The 16,914-nt window shown below is 44.1% G+C and overlaps 1 protein-coding gene across 5 annotated transcripts in view; it reads left to right on the forward strand.

The window, feature by feature from the left end:
* The window catches only part of KLHL29 (kelch like family member 29), a 394,046-nt gene that overhangs the window by 374,220 nt on the left and 2,912 nt on the right, over positions 1-16,914 (forward strand). For 4 of the 5 annotated variants that reach the window (XM_027641022.1, XM_027641020.1, XM_027641023.1 and 1 more), the window contains one exon: positions 5,825-5,969. The exons of the other annotated variant lie outside the window; for it this stretch is intronic. In XM_027641022.1, coding sequence (XP_027496823.1) covers positions 5,825-5,969 — 145 coding nt within the window. The remainder of the gene's footprint in view (positions 1-5,824; positions 5,970-16,914) is intronic. 5 annotated transcript variants of the gene reach the window in all.

Here is a 16,914-nt window from a genome sequence, read left to right on the forward strand (position 1 = left end):
GGTGAGTTGTTATAAGGTCACCCCAGAGATCAGTGAAACCTGTTGGACCTCAAATAGGACAACAGTTTGTTTAAAAATGCCTCAAGCATGCTCAGATATGCAACAGTAGCTGGAGGTATTGAAAGCAGCCAATGTCTCTGGAGATTTTTAGACCAGTAGTACCTGTCTCAGTTCACTGTGGTACTTTATGATAGTGAGTAGGATGCAGCGTGGCACACGTTTGAACCCAACAGGTCCATCTCTTTCAAACCATCATGGTCCAGACTAACCCAAGGCAACACTGGCATCAATCATGGCAAGGGGGAGGCTCATATTTGTCTAATCTGAATGGAGGTGAAGCCAGCTGGATACTGGCATCCTACCTGTGCAGGGGAGATACCAGATGGGGACTGATAGCAAGTCCACACAGTTCAGCCCTTGCTCTCTTCTGCCTGGATTTCTTCTAGGAATATGCAGTGAATTCACTCCCAGTTTCCATTTATTCTTTATCCTTCCCCTGTCAGGAGGTGTTGGGATGTGGATACCTGTAGGTGTGACAGCAGGCTCACCAACACGCTGCACATGAATGCTGTGGGAGCCTCTGGGCAGGTGTTGATTACACACATCCATATTTGGAGAGGAGAAGGTGTTTCTCAGTGCCCCATCCTTTGCCCCACCTCAGTTCTCTTCACCTTTGGAGTTGACAGATGTCCCTGCAGCAGTGCAGCCCACAGCTTGATGTTACTGGGATAAGGGAACCTCACAGGGCTTTCAAATTGCATATTTTCGGTAAACCACCTTGCACATCACCTTGTGTTTTTAGCTGTAAAAACCAAAGTCCTACAAGAGTAAATGCACCCAGCCTATGTACTCCCAGCATCTGCCTTTCCATTTCTGGCCAAGCTGTCCTATATAGCTGTGCTAAAAGTGTGTTTCATGCCAAGCTTCCTGAGGTTTGTCTTATTTAACAAGATGGCCACAGACATGCTGAAGTCAGGGATTGTAAGTAAGCCTAATTACCTTGTCACTGCCTTTTAGTTCACTTTGTGCCTTCATGCCAGAGCACTAAAATACACATTTTTTGATACCCTGAACAGTCAGCATGGAATTACAAGTTTTTATTACTGTTTCTGGCTTGTAAGAAAAACAGTGTTTAATCATCACCACTATTAAATTTTAAAATCCTGTGAGAACTAGAGAACGAAGCTCTAAGTTCTGGGAGCATTTCTGGTTTCTAATCCAAGTATCTAGCTCCTCACCACACTGTTTACTCCTGCAATGGTTTGCCCGACCAAAGCAGGACAATCACAGGGCTAAGAATGCCACACATGTCTAGAGAACTGCATTAGCAGCATCTGTGCAGTTTTTTACTGCACTGCCCACTGGCTTATTTTAGTTAAAATGCATAATAATCCTCATTAATTTTTTGACTTCAGAAGAAAAATCAGATATATGTCTTGGCCCTCTCTCAAGGCCAGTAATTTGGTACTTGTTGGAGAGTTTGGTTGGCTGTCATCTGCAAATCCCAAAGCAATAAGTGTTCCATCTTATCCTTCAGTGTATTTTTCTTCCCATGACTAGTTCTTAATTTTTTTTCCCACTAGTAAGCTTGAATTTTACTTTCCTTTGTCTCACCCAGTTCTCCTCCTTTCAGAATGATTTTTCCCACTCCTCAGTGTGTTCCCCTACATGTTCTCTGCCCTCTACCGAGCCAAATCAGTCTTTTTGTGTTTGCTCTTTATCAGATGTCCTCCTTTTCACTCCTACCTCCATGGCTGTGCTTTATCCAACTCTTGAGCAATGTTATGCCCATAAATTTGATGCTAAAACTGCTCTGCAGTGGCAGGTGGAGCCTCCTGTTTTGGCACAGGCCATCCCCTCCACGCATACACAAAATGTGGTGTTTGCAAGTGAGGACACTCGACTTTAGGGTCTCCAGGGAGGGTTTGCTCAAGGGTCAGTGGGGAAACCATAGGGCTGGGTGGCTGGTTGTGTAGTTGGGAAAGACCATCTCCCAGGAGAGCTTAGAGCCAGAAGGGCTGACACCCGAGACTGCTGTTCATGGCAGTGTCTGCACTTGGGCCTCATGAGCTATGTTAAGGATCAGACCACAGTCTCCCAGCTGCTCTGGGATGTTATCCTATCCGTGACTGTGACATTCTTGAGCTTGTCTGCATAGTATTCAAGAAGGGGAAGAGGCACTTACTATTAAAAGCAGGCTTAGTTTGCGTTAACTAGTCTCCTTTCTTTAATCTGCTTCATCCAGTGCATCAATCTCCCACTGGCCACCCACGCCTGCTGGGAGACAGTTTGGTTGGAGTTATGCCTGGGCTGGTGGTGTGCCCACATTTCTTCCTCCCTATAAAAATGTTTAACTACCTTAGCTATAATAACTTTTTTCCATATGAGGTGCTGCTACCATTCATTGTAATGCCACTTCAGTCTCTGATCGAGCTCATTACTGGAAGGCAACATAAGATCTTTAAGCAATCATGGAAGGGAAAGTAGAACTGTGCTACTCGACCACGGAGAGATTCAAGAGCCATGGAACATATGCCAGACAGCACTCTGTCCTTCCTAAGTGAGGAGCATGGTGGCAGGTTAAATTATCAACCCTATGTGAAGTACACCTCTGGCTCAAGGGTTGTCATGGAGTGCACACTCCTTCCTGCAATGAGCTGTCACAGAATAGAAATACAAGCATATTTTCCTGTAGCAACAACAAAAGAGTGTGATGTTACAATGTTACCCACTTGGGTAGATTACCTTTTACCTATTATTTCATTTACACTTATTCTGCCTTTTAATCTCAGGTGTGTTTGCTGCCTGGGACAAATCCTATTTCAGATTTTCCAGCCTGAAACTAATTAGTATATCTGACAACCCCCTTGACCTTTGGAGGGGAAAGGAGGCTGCTTCTCTGTGTCCATGCTTCCTCTCCCCTCTCTTCCTTCCTTCCAGTAGTCTTTTGAAATAACCAGTGTCCCCACTGTATCCCATAGAAGCCTCTGACCCATAGAAGCTCATGCTCATGCCCAGAAGCATTGACTAAAAAGCCCAAACACAATATGCTGTTGCGAAATTAGTCTCCCCAGCCACCTGCCTTGCTCTGTGACCGTGTTAAGGACTTAAAGCAGCAAGAGAAATTGGAGTCTCCTGAGAGTTTGCATGAAGGTACTGAGCCCTGGAAGAGACAACAGCATGGGAAGAGTGTGGGTAGCACCTGGGATGAAGTAAGGGTAAAGATTGAAGGTGGTCATCCACACCTAAGTATCAGGAATGATGGCTGGAGGTTTCCAAAATCCCTGTATCTGTGAACAATTTCCATCTCCATGGTAACAAAACAAAAATAAAACCTACTGTTTCCTCTCTACATGTCTCTGGAGAGGTGTCCCTTGTGGCTTTCCTGCCATATCTTCACCAGGATCGGGAGACTGTTTGCTGTGAACTTCTCCCTTCCTGAAAGAAACAGCAGAGATTTCTCTGTTCCTCTCTCTCAGACTTACCTGATACCAATTTATGAAATTGTAGCTAAAGACGAAAGAAGTAAAAAGACAACAGATAGAAGATGTGTTGAAAAATTGATGAGAATCAAACACTACTGCTTCTTGAAAAAAGGAAGAAAAAGAATATCAGACTGTCTGCCTATTTGAAAAGAAAAAAAAAAGTCACTATATAAATAACCAAGGGGTTTCCCTCTCATTCTTTAACAAAAAGGAATGTGAAGTCAGTGATTCAGTCCCCTGAGAAGTCGCTGTTTCTGCCTTGAGGGAGCCCCAAATAATTTCCCTGTGAGATTTGGGAGCTGAGTTCTTTTTTTTTTTTTTTTTTTTAATGTGAGAGTTTCATTTTCCTGTGAAACAGTGCTAGTCAGAGAAAAAAATCAAGAAGATGTGATAATTAAGTATGGAAAATTTCTGATGAGTTTCTTAAGTGGAAAAAATGTCACATATGCAAGTCTGATTTGGAAAGAGACAGGAGCTGGGTTGTTACGACAGATAAGTCCTTCTGATGAATTATAGTGGCTTAGTGGCACGGCAAAGAAACTGAATACTCCTTGTTCTATTTTCTGGATGAATTAGTTTCTTCCCATCTGTTCCCAAGGATCAGTGACATTTTCCTAATACAGCCGTGGTTTTTTGACACATGCCTGTAGATACTCAGTGTAATAGGAACGCAGCTTTAACCCATAACATGTTTTGTCTGTTTTCATGCCGAGTGCTGCACCTCTGTACATCCCCCTGGGCACACAACAATATGGGGTAGGATGAACTGAGCCAGACCACCCATGGCCATGCTGGGACAGAAGCAGACTCCATAAAACCAGTCTTTTCATTCTAGTTTTATCAATTCAAACCTCAGTTAAGGAGATTATCTCTCTTCTGGAGATGTTCATTAGCTTTTCCTTAACTCCTGTCAAATTAAATCTCTGTTAAATATTTAATGGAATAAGGTAGTTTTACAAGATCCTCAGGGTTACAACACATCATGCAAGAGGTTTAAGCCCATCTTTTTGTGTGTTCATAAAAGGACACAGTTGAGGTGTTACAGATCTGGGAGGAACATATAAGCCCCTTCAATGTTTTGTAGAGGCTGTTATCACAGATGTAAGATCATAGTAAAGATGATATCAGAGCTCTTCTCCAGCTGCCCCCAGCTCCCTCCACTCAGGCAGGAGGTTGCAGGGGCTGAAGCCAGCAAGACTGTGTCCAGGGTGATTCTCTGTTGGAGATGCAAGAGGACCAACCTTTTCTGAGCATATAAAAATGCAGATTCTGGAGAGGCTTTAACTTATAGCTACATATGGCAGAATTTTACATGTCTTCTGACACCAGGATGAGCTGAAGGGCTTAGGCTCTTGCTTCTCAGTGAACTGGTTGTGAGGCTTATTTTAAACCAAAACAATGTATTTTCCTGCCTTTTGTTCCCAGACATGCTGATTTGTTTCACAGAAATGTTGATTAAAAAAACTGCATTGCATCAAGACAGACACCATCATGAGAAATTTCAGCCCAACTGGCTCATATTTAATAATGTGCATATGGCATGCTAGCAGAGTAAGGGACAGGCCAACTAATTAGATTAGAATTATTTTATTCAATAATTTATGATTAGTTTTACTAATATTTCTAATAATGCCACAGCTAACACAAGAATTTTAAAGCATCCTCAGACAATCTGATTGAAGTTGACTCAGGATAAGAGACTTGCTTAATTTCAAGCTCCAACCTCACACAGTTTGTTGCTAAAATGCAGGACTGCTTGGAGATACACACATGTCTGAAAATAAAGTGCAGGTGAATTTATGAGACAGATAAAGGTAAAAAAAGAAATCAGGTCTCAGAAAATTTTGTGGATTATGTAACGTTCCCACAAGCAAAAGCAGAAAATAAAAGAGAATCAACTATTGGATACTGGATATTATTAAGGGGGTCTCTGTGCTGTGGATTTCTTTTGTACTTAGCTGCTGCACAGGCATGGGAAGCATCTGAGTTAAAATTTGCAGCAATTCAAAATTCTGAAACAATTTGACATCTTAATTTCATCCTTAATTTCAGAGGAGCTTTCATGGTGACTCCATTAGGCTTTAGGAGAGGATAACTGTGCTTTACCAGTTTAGAGGGAGGCACATACTGGGGGATGAAGGAATAATGAACTTTAAAAGTGCCTCTGAGAACTTGAAGAGAGGAGAACAAAACTAGGAAAGATTTCCTCATTTTTTTTTCCCTAGCTTTGGAGGTTTAGAGAAACGTGACTTATCTATAAATAATGGGAATGTATAAATAAAAAAACGGTCTCCAAACCTGAGCCTAAAACTGATCTCAGTGTTGCTTTCCATTGACAGATAACAAATATGCTCCTGCAGTCACTCTCAATGGGTTCATCTTTATTCTTGGAGGAGCTTATGCACGAGCAACCACCATCTATGACCCAGAGAAAGGCAATATTAAAGCAGGTCCCAACATGAACCACTCCAGGCAGTTCTGCAGGTGAGAAAAACCATAAAAATGGAATTACCGGTGCCTTAACATTTTCTGCTGATAGATAAGCTAATTAAGATGAAGGGGAGAGGGGAAGGGAGGTGTGAACCATTTGGGCTTTTTCCTCATCTCTTTTTTGCACGTGTTCAGGGACACAGCATTTCCCAAAGTGTACATCCAGGACCCGACTATGGTTCATGTATCTCCTCACATTCAGGCACAATGGATCACGGGAAGGCATGTGTGTTGGGTTCCTCCAGTGACTACAGGAATGCTGTTTTCCTCAGTTTGCCATGTGTAACTGGAGGATGATAAATATCTGCTGTAGAAGAGACCACCATAATGTGGAACATATTTTTGCTAACTAGCTATAAGGTCCTTAAAAAAAGTACTGAGTAAGCATCACACACTGATATTAATTATTATTATTTATTAGGTGGTTTTGATTGCTTTTCGGGCTCACTTCCCCGATCCCGGTCACAAGCTGAACAAATTTCCCTAACTGGCCGACAAAAATAAAATTTGGCACCCATTGCAGGTACTGGCAGAACTTAAAGACCTTTTAAATAGTTTTACATGGCTGCTGCTACAGAAAGACGGGCTTGTTTTGGGCTGTTACACAGGCCAGCCCCTGGCAGAGCAGATCCCCATACTGGGGACTGGCTGAGCTGTTGGTTTCCCTGGAAAAGCCACAGCTCATCAGCAAACACTGCCACAGGCACCAAGTGAGTGTTTGTTATCCATGTCTGATGCAGGAAAACCAGGACAGAGGGGATGTGCCAGGCAATGTCCAGACAAAACACTGGCTGGTGTTGGGAGGACTAGCAGCAATGGGGCAGCAGCAGGACCTGCATCTCCCAAAAGTTTAGCCAACAGCCCTTCTCCTTGCCCCAGGGGTGTCCCCAGCCCCCATTCTACTGTTCAAAAACACCTCCATGTTTTAACCTGTTGCATTTAACCTTCACTTTGGTGCAGATGAGAAAATGCCTTTTTAAAAAAGCATGCTCGGTTTTTCTCTTTTTGCTGTTTTTTTTTTTTCTCGTTTTCACCTTCTTTTCCCTTCCTTTTAGTAATTTAAGGGGCACCCTCTCTTGGCTGCTGGAGCAGATATTGCTGTAAGCAAAGGGGTCGGAGCAGCCAAGCTCCACCCTAAGCCAGCTCCATCCCAGTGGTTCTCTACCGTGTGCCCTTGCGCTAAGGACGTGTCCTCCCAGTCCCTCTGCTCTAGCAGGAGGCAAAGGAGGATGAGGAGTGCAGTGCTCAGGCAGTATATAATATTTTTCTCCTGAAAACCAGAAATAACGTGTACAGTGCAGCTCAGGATTAGAGCCCTAAACTGTAAATGAAACACAAGGGACTTGGACATTTGATACATTCCTACATCTTCCTGTTGATTCAAAGCTGCTCTTTGAATATCTCGGTTTTGTAAAAAGTAACAAAAATCTGTTAAATACAATTCAAGGGAAATTGCATGGCTGATTTCAACCAGGGGCTGTTGGCTGAGCATCTCACTTGAAAACTTCCCAGGGTTTCTAATATGAAGGGTCGCTTTGCTCGGCACCCTGAAGGAGGGAATCCAGAGGGACACCTCGAGATAGACCAAGGAGAGTGAACCAATGACCTAAATACTACCCAGTGCTTAGGCACCATGATAAACTGGCGTTGCTTAAGTAGAATTTGCCACTCCTCAGTAAAAAGTAACTTCAAATTTTAAACTAAATTTTTTCTAAAGCAATAGTGGACAGGAAACCTACATTTATAGTGGAATAGTCACTGGAAAAGGAATAATCCAGTATATCCCAATTGGATGCCAAATTTAGGCACCATTTCAAACATTTTTGAATGTTCTGGGAAACAGTCAAGGAAAAATATTTCAGCCTAAAGAGGATGTAAAGCCTGTGACAAAACCTAAATAAATCAGTATGTACAGAAATGGGGAAAATGGGAGCTTAGCAGTAACAAATAGGTTAAAAACTGGCTGCTGCTACAGGAGGCTGAGAGAACCAGTGAAATACTGAAGGATAATAGAAGTAAAAAGAAAAGCACTGTAAATCTTTGGGAATCCAATTTGTAATTTTAATCAGTTATAAAACCATTGCTGATGAGGCAGCACAGTGTAATACAGACCAGTTGGATGGTTATTTCTCGTTTGTATTTGGAAGGGAGCAGGAAGGTTTGGTTCCATATTCTGCTGTGAGGAACCAAAAGCAGTCACTGTTGGCAGCAAGAGAAGATGTGAACTCACAAATTAAGTTCTCAGATCCAGCAACCCGGCTGTCTTAGACACAGATGTCCTTAGAGATTCTATTGTGAAGCTGATTGAGCCACTAATGTTGATTTTTAATAACTTTTCAAGATGAAGATGGATCAGGGCACTGCTAAAGTGACTCCATATTTTGAAAAGGTGAAAAGGAGAATTTCAGTGCAGCAATTAATTTTTCAAAGTACCAACATCAAACTAAGTGGTCTCACTCTGCAAAATAGCAGAGTGATTAATTTGAGATTTCATCAACAAATAACTAGATACTAATAAAATAATGAACAGCAATCAATGCACTTTTCCAGAAAAGGAGGCTTGTTAAACCAACCTGTTATAATAGAATCATTTAGGTTGGAAAAGACCTTTAAGGTCATGAAATCCAACCATAAACCTGACACTGCCAAGACCACCAAAGGTATCAGGAAACCTAGTTCTTTGTTTTGGTTTTTAATACAACACGCCTGGCTGCTAAAGACAACTGTGACGCTGTAATATACTGCGATTTCTCCAAGGTATTTGGCTGGTATTATATGGAATTAACAAGGCACACAGTAGAGAGATTAAATCTGCTTCACTGACAGATCTCAAAATGTAGTTGTTAATGAGAAGATATCATTGAGCAAGGCCACTGGTAGCAAGCACTGCTTCTTCTTCAATGCTATTTAATATATCTACCAACAATCCAGGTAATAGAAATTCTCTCCAGATAAAGGCCGCAGGTGGCATAACACTTGGTGGGTAAAAAATACTACAGAAGGAGCTATTTTAGCAGCTACCTGAATATCTCAGTTCAACAGTCTCAAGCTAGCAGTGGTGTTTTATATACAAAATAATACATGGAGGAAGCACAATCTTAGCAGCCCTGCTCCCTTAGAAAGCCAGGAACTCAGAGGAGGACATAAAGGAGGTCACTCACAGCTGCACAACACGAGCTCGCATTGCAGTGTGCTGGATAGAAGGTCAGGGCAGTATTGGATATATAATAAAAGCCCTATCACCAAAAGGAAAACAAGTTGAATGTGGGCAGAGCGAGTGCTGCTTCATCCAACGCCGGCGAGACAAATGCAGGTCTGCATCAACATGTGGAAGTATCAGCAGAAGTTCAAAGGGAAGCTGCCAGGATGACTCCAGGAAATTCAAGGAGTTTATCAAAGGAGGGCTGAGAGGTGACTTGATCACTGGGAGCAAGTGGAAAAGCTTTTAGTCTTGCAGACAAAGGTATAGGAGGTTACAGGGACTGGAAAGTCAAGTTACATATCTTGGCCTTGAAGTTAAGCACTTTCCCAACAGCAAGGATAATTAAACAGAGAACCAGCAAGGGAGGGGGTGAACTCACCAACACTCAATGTTTTTAAGAGGAGATTAGATATGTTTCCAAGAGAGATGCTGCCTGGGGAAGTGTCCATGGCCTACGTATACACAGGCTCAGATTAACGAAGCAGAGAGGTCCCTTCTGACCTTAGCCTATGAATCTATAAATTCCTCATTCCACTCATTACCATGGATCACAAAAAACATGGTTTAAAAGCAGCAACATAAACAACTTAAAAATTAACTACATGCTATTGATCTCCTCTCACCAGGAATCATTCGATACCGCATTTGCTGAGAAAAAATTTTGATCGCATCACTTTTATTTTTATCTGCTTTGTTTCTACACATTAGTGATAAGGGAGCATGATGGCCTCGAGCACAGAGAAAAGAAATGTGTGTGACATTCCCTGCTTGTGAAAAATTAAAGGTCTGTTCAAATGGTTTTAATATCAAGTTAAATTACTTTTAATGAAAAATAAAAAATAAATGGTTTGGGTCTTCAGCTCATAATCAACAGAAGAGGAAATTAAGCATCATTTTCAGATTAAGCCCAGCCTGATGGAAGTCAATAAGAAATTTGTGCTGACCTAGAATTAACCCTTTGAAGGATGATGCTAAATGGATAAAGAGCTGTAATAGGCCTGAAGCATTTTAAAATACACTGAGAGTTCACACACACGTCTGGAATATCTTCCACACGACAGGTGAGGGAAATATTTGACTTTTCCCAAACATCAGGCAAGTGTAAGCTGTTTACCACAAGTACCCCATCTCGGTTTGGCAGCCCCTGTTCATTTGCAGGATCTTTGGATGGCAGACAGCAGCCAACAGGTATGAAGAGCTGGGATGATCACACCTTGCTCTGCCAGACACCTCTCTCCAAAAAGACCTGCAAAGATGTCCCTCCCCACCAGCGTAGCAAGGCCTCCCTTTGCAGGCAGGCATTCTCCCTTCCTACAGTGCCCTTCAAGGGTTTATTTTTCCACAGGCAAAAAGAATACCAAATGCGTTCCTGTGAATGATTAAAAATTCCATATTCTGCTTGCTTAGGATGCAGGCAGCGTACAAACAGGCTTGTGCTACAGAGAGCCTCCACGGGGCAACAGCAGCAGCATGGTGGTGCCAGCAATAATTCCAGAGAAGCTAATTTAGTACCAGCAATTCCCAACAGACACCAGAAAAGCATTTTCTTCCTCCTCCTCTGACTGCTAACCAGTAAGATTTATTAGATGGTTCTCCCGAATGGAAATCTTTAATAAAACTTTGACTCAGGCTGAACAGCACAAAACCAGGGTCAGTTTGTGGATTATTTCCTCCCCCCCTCTTTTTTTCAAATAAGGCCTTGTTCTTGAACACCAAAGCCTGGTGCCTCCTGTGCTGAACTGCCAGGCATTGCTAATGTATAGCACCAGCCACAGCCTCCCCCAGCTGGCTCCTTTCCTCGTTGCTAAGTTCCTGGTAACTCCAGGCACTGGAAGGAGTTAGAGCACAGCTTGTTTGGATGGATATTCCCAGGTGAAGCTATTACAGAGCAGGGTTCCTTAATGGCTGCTTGCTTCCGGAGCCTGCAGACACAGTCTGAACATGGTCTGTTCAGCCAGCAGCATTTGCAGCTGGTCTGGAAGGGAAAACCAAAATCTTCCAGCATACCTGGAAGGAGATGTGTGTGTGGGACTGCACTCCACAGACAGCAGATGAGAACTGCAGCACCAGACTACTGGCAATAATTTCTGTAGGAGCTGATGACATGAAGGATTTTGGTGGGCGTTAAAGCATAAATGATACAGACAGAGCACTTGGGGCCATTACTGATGTGTTGTGGACTTTGGAATAAAACATTGCTGGTTTTCAGCAACAAGTAACGATGCCACATGATGGTTTTGGATCATTAGCAAGGGAAAGTGCTCACAGAGTAGGGGAGAACATAACTGGAGCTTGGCCAAAACACCCACTCTAATAATCCTGCTCCAAGAAGGGGCATGATATCCTCCTAATTGACCGTGACTAATCTGGACCCTCATTTATCTGTCTCATTGTAAAGATGACACCTCTGGCAGCACAACACGGCCACCCGAGCTCGGCCTTCTCAGACATAACAACCTGGCTGCCACCCCGGCTGCTAAACAGCCCCAGAGCCTGTCAGCACAGCCACCAGCTCAGGACACTTTGGCACCTGACCCCTTCCACCCACAGACACCAGCAATGCCTTTTGTTTCGGCACCACAAACCACTGTGCAGGTGCCTCGAAAAGGTCCCCGGTTTAAACAAAATCTTAAGGAGCACCTGCAGCTCTGCCTAACACTGCACAGAGCCAGGTCCCACAGGGGCTGGTACTCTGGAGGGTTCCCTCATCCTAAGGCCTGCTCCACTCAGTTGATGAGCATCACAGAATCACAGAACATCCTGAGTTGGAAGGGACCCACAAGGATCATCAAGTCCAACTCCTGGCCCTGCACAAGACAACTCCAAGGATCACACCAGCATCGTTCAGTTCGACCTCCAGTAAAGCCCTCCTGTAATCTTAGAGCAGGAAGGAAATTCACTCACTAATAAATGCAGGCATTTTGTTTGGTTTTTTTTTTACTTCTTCTAAGCAGATCTTGTGTCTACCTAACTGATAATATTTAGTAATACTTATGGAACTGTTCCAAATAAGTGTGTGCTTATGCACACATAGCCAGGAGTGAGGAGGAGGAAGAGCATTGTTTGAGGCCATAGAAGATACTAAGTTTCAGGAAGTCAATACAACATAGTAATTCAGCCATTCCAAATTTTTTACAATTCCAGACATTACAAGAAAGGATTTTTTAAAAATTTTTTTTTAACTTTTCCTGATAAGGCTGATGTGATCTTTAGGACTCAGCAGGAAATTCTAAAACAATAACAAACAAAATTGAAAAACATTTCTGGTAGTCCCACTGCTTGGTGATATATCCAGCCATCATGACTGGGAGAGGGAAGTCCTGGAGCAAGAGCACTGAGGCACTCATCTCTAAAACACTAAATTAAAAAAAGGTACTGATATCCTCTGCATTGGGTTGCTTTGAAATTACTGCCCATCAGGAGACTTCCATCATCCCACTGCACTCAGCACTTGTCAGGCTGCACGAGAACCACTGTGTCCACCTCTGGTCCCCATAGTTCAAAAAAACCAGACAGACTGGAGGGGGTCCAAAGGAGGGTCAACGAAGATGATCAAAGGGTGAGAAGAGCCCACCTGATGAAGAAAAGCTCAAGGAGTTGGGTCTTTTCTTCTTGGAGAGGATAAGGCTTAGGAGGAACCTCACAGAGTATTCCAGCACTTAAAGGGTGGCTACAAGGAGGGACAGAAGCTCTTTCTGCACAAGGAGACATGGTGAGAAGACAAGGGGCAACATGTGCAAGTTTCAACAGGAAAAGCTACATCTCAATATAAGAATTTTTTACACTGAGATCAATCATTCATTGGAACAACCTCCCCAGGGATGTGGTGGAGTCCCCTTCACCAAAAGTTTTCAATGACTGGACAGCGTGCTGGATAACCTCATCTGGCATCCCTTTCACACAAAAGATTGGACCAGATGATCTTTTAAGGTCCCTTTAACCTGGCTATGATTTTAGGGTTCATTGATTTGCTTTGTCCATCAAGTCCTTTAACAGGCAGCTGTCAGAGACGAATCCTCTCTGTTGTTTGCTCAGGCTGGGCAAGGAATGCAGGGTGGATAGGCAGGGAAGAGATGTAAAGGGTATTTAGATGTGTATAAGCACACCCATCATGGACAGCCAGGTCCCCACCAGCCCTTGGCACACCTCAACCTCACTGGAATTTTCCTAGGAGCATGATTCATAGCTCCATGGAGGTTAGCAGATGGACCAGACTAGCAGTGTCAGTGTCAGGGGATAGTCACAGTGCAATCCTGTGATGCTGTGTGTGGTTTGGGAAATGAGGGACACCCTGGCACCTCAGGTGAACTGGCCTTGGGGCAGGAGAAGCCTCTCCAGCAAACAGCGGTAATTACCTGCAGAGTAGAAAGTCAGGTCATTAGCCTGCAGGGTAATAATTTGCTGAAATGTATTTTCCTGGAAGGAGTGGCTGAAGTGACCTCCATTTTGATACCAATTACCTTCACCCTGGGAGTTCTGCCAGAAAGGTGGAGGTCTGGCTGTTCCTCAGCTGGGGAAGTCAATGCCCCAAAGCCACCAGAGGGTTTGTGTCCCCACAGCGAGGCTTTGTGGCACGGAGCTTCCTTCCTTCCTTCCCAGGCTCTGACAGCCTGTAATCATTTTATCTCTCAGGATTAATGGCACTGAACAATAAACTCGCATCCTAATTATTGTAATTATTTCTTTCTTTGTATGTCAGCCTTGGTAACTATGTTTTTACAGCTGATGGGATGGAAGGGAGGGGATAAAAGAAATATTGTCACAGTAATGAAGAAAGAGCAATGAGCATACTCCTTTCCACTCACTTTCCTCAAGGTTTTAGAGTCCACTTGAGTTTCCTGTTCCCTAAGGTCCCAGAAATTAGCAGTGATTGTCCTAATACTGCAAAGTAGCAGCAATCTAGGACTAAATTCCTAATTATCTTAAGCACCTACTTGCCACTTTAGCCCCAAAGATGACTGAACGTCTCCAAAGTCCCCTGCACACATAAGTACCTGCTACAGACTCAGAACTGTCCATTTCTCCATAGCAGGAGCAGCTCTCCTCAGGCATGACTCACAAGCTAGGTGTTGTGCCAGTCTTATCTATGGGAATTGCATATGGAGGGGGCAGAAGCTCCTCTAATGAGCATGTAAAATTCATACAGTCTTCCAGAGCATGGAATTAAGCATCTATTTCTTCCCAACATATTAACACTATGATGGGAAGCTGCAGGACTGAGGTGCTTGTCCCAGCCACTGGGCAGGAATTTCTTCCAGTGCTGTAGCCCAGGTGCTAGAGAACAAGAGCAACATTTCCCCACCCACTGTAACCCCAAATCCAGAGTATAGGCTGGGGAGAAACCCAAACCCAGATCATTTTGGGAAGGTGTGCTTGGCTACTCAGCTGCTCTGTGGCGGCAGCTGCTCTGGCTCAGAGGAGCTGCTACTGAACATCAGGCAGAAAGGGACCTGGGAGTTTGGACTGACAGGAAGCTGAACAGGAGCCAGCAGTGTGCCCAGGTGGCCAAGAAAGCGGCATCCTGGCCTGTATCAGGAACAGGGTGGCCAGCAAGACCAGGGAAGTGATTCTTCCCCTGTACTCAGCACTGGTGAGGCCACACCTGGAGTGCTGTGTCCAGTTCTGGGCCCCTCAGTTCAGGAAGGATATTGAGGTGCTGGAGCAGGTCCAGAGAAGAGCAACAAGGCTGGTGAAGGGAGTCAAGCACAGGTCCTTATGAGGAAAGGCTGAGGGAGCTGGGGTTGTTCAGCCTGGAGAAGAAGAGGCTCAGGGGAGACCTCATCACTCTCAACAACTCCCTGACAGGAGGGTGTAGCCAGGTGGGGGTTGGTCTCTTCTCCCAGGCAGCTATCAGTAAGACAAGAGGGCATGGTCTTAAGCTGTGCCAGGAGAGGTTTAGATTAGATATTAGGAAGAAACTCTTTACAGAGAGGGTAATCAGGCATTGGAATGGGCTGCCCAGGGAAGTGATGGATTCTTCATCCCTGGAGGTTTTTAAATGAGACTGAATGTGGCACTTAGTGCCATGGTCTGGTAACCACGGCAGTGTTGGATCAAGGGTTGGACTTGATGATCTCAGAGGTCCCTTCCAACCAGGCTGATTCTATGATTCTGTACCACAGAGGAGACTTCACTAGATGAAAAGTGGGTGGCTAAAATACTACACAAAACACAAACAGCAATCACTACCCCATGGCCTCATCTCTAAACTCTCATCCTGCTGGTTTCAGCAGCCCCTCCACCACATCAGGGCTGTGGAGCCTGGGGAGGAAGCATCATCCCCCTTCCTCAGACTGGGTTTTGCAAGCTATAATTCCCAGCCTGTCATGCTTCTAAATAGGAACTTGTTCCAGGACAGAAATGGGCTTCTCACTCCTCAATAAATATCCTGAGTCCAAAACTGTGGTTTAATATGCACATTTGTCTGATTTACTGTGTTGGCCACCTCTGCCTCCTCCTTGCCATAAGGACTGAGCCTTGGCAGGAGTTCCTGCTGGGCAGTGCCTCTCCACCACCAGCCCTGGTTCTTTTGGAGGTGGGCTCCTCTTTCAAAGCCATCTTTCAGGATGACACTTGCTTTACTCAAGTCCTTATTCTTCCCCATTTCTCCCTGACGTTTCAAAAATAATTACCAGTGTTTCGGTAAGTTCATTAGCAAACTCCCTTAGGACTCTGGGCTATGTATCATCCAGCCCTGATGATTTGTGGATAGGCTCTAATCAAGTGTTTCAAGTCTCTCTCTCCTTCCTCCTCCTTTCAGATTAACAGTTATTTTGACAAGATTCTCATTATTTCCTATTTCCTGGTGCTACCCAGGGACTAGGCTTATTTGAGGTCTCACTGTTGTCATTGTGAGTTTATTTTTAACCTCAGGCTCTGCTTCTCCACAAGGACATCAGAGTCTTGTGTTCTTCAGAAGCACATGGCTTTGTCAGTGCCATTTTAGTCTCAGTTCATCCTCTGTCCTCCAGTGCTCTCTGGCTTTTGCCATTATTACTTTATATCCTTCTTCTTCCCACTGCTCCAAAATTAGCCATAAGAAATTACTTTGCTTTTACCAAGCATAGAGGATCACTACCCTTGTTAGATCTAGGCCACCTTCTTGGCTGCAATTAATTTATCATTTTCCTCTGCTATCCTTTGGTGTGTACACACTCTCCTGAGTCTCCATTTTCCTTCCCAACACAATCATCCACCAGCTATTCTCAAAAGGGATCCAGCCACCAGAAAAGCCAGCACCAACCCTATCCAGTTTAACATCTTTAAATCAACTTGGAAGGCAAATTTGGGCTCCCCAGCAGACGAAAAGCAGGGACACCCCTCCTTTTGGGTTTCCCCCCACGTGCAGTGGGACAGCAGCATGGAGCACAGGGCAGCCCTGCATAGGCAGCCCAGCTGCCTCTGTCATACTTCTGCCATTTCCAAATACACACAGGGGAGCAGTCCCTCATTGTCCATCTTCATTAGCCCAAAGCCAGTGTCCTGCCCTGTGCAGGATTACTGAGGAGAATGAGGCATTAAGCAGAAGGAAGAGATGAGGCCAAGGAGTAATTTTTCTTTCAAATACCTTCCCTACCTATGCACCTTCCCTCCTACCAAGAGCCTATGGACCACAGGATTAGCCCAGCCCCCTTATTCTCCATTTACAAGAGATATCTGAAGTCAAACACTTCCACTTTCAAAAAGCAGTAAGGGTTTTTGTCTTTAGATGCCAACATATATCTCCCTTGCCATTCC

The sequence above is a fragment of the Corapipo altera genome, unplaced genomic scaffold (assembly GCF_003945725.1).
Source record: "Corapipo altera isolate COAL_440 unplaced genomic scaffold, ASM394572v1 46, whole genome shotgun sequence".
In the NCBI taxonomy this organism is placed as follows: domain Eukaryota; kingdom Metazoa; phylum Chordata; class Aves; order Passeriformes; family Pipridae; genus Corapipo; species Corapipo altera.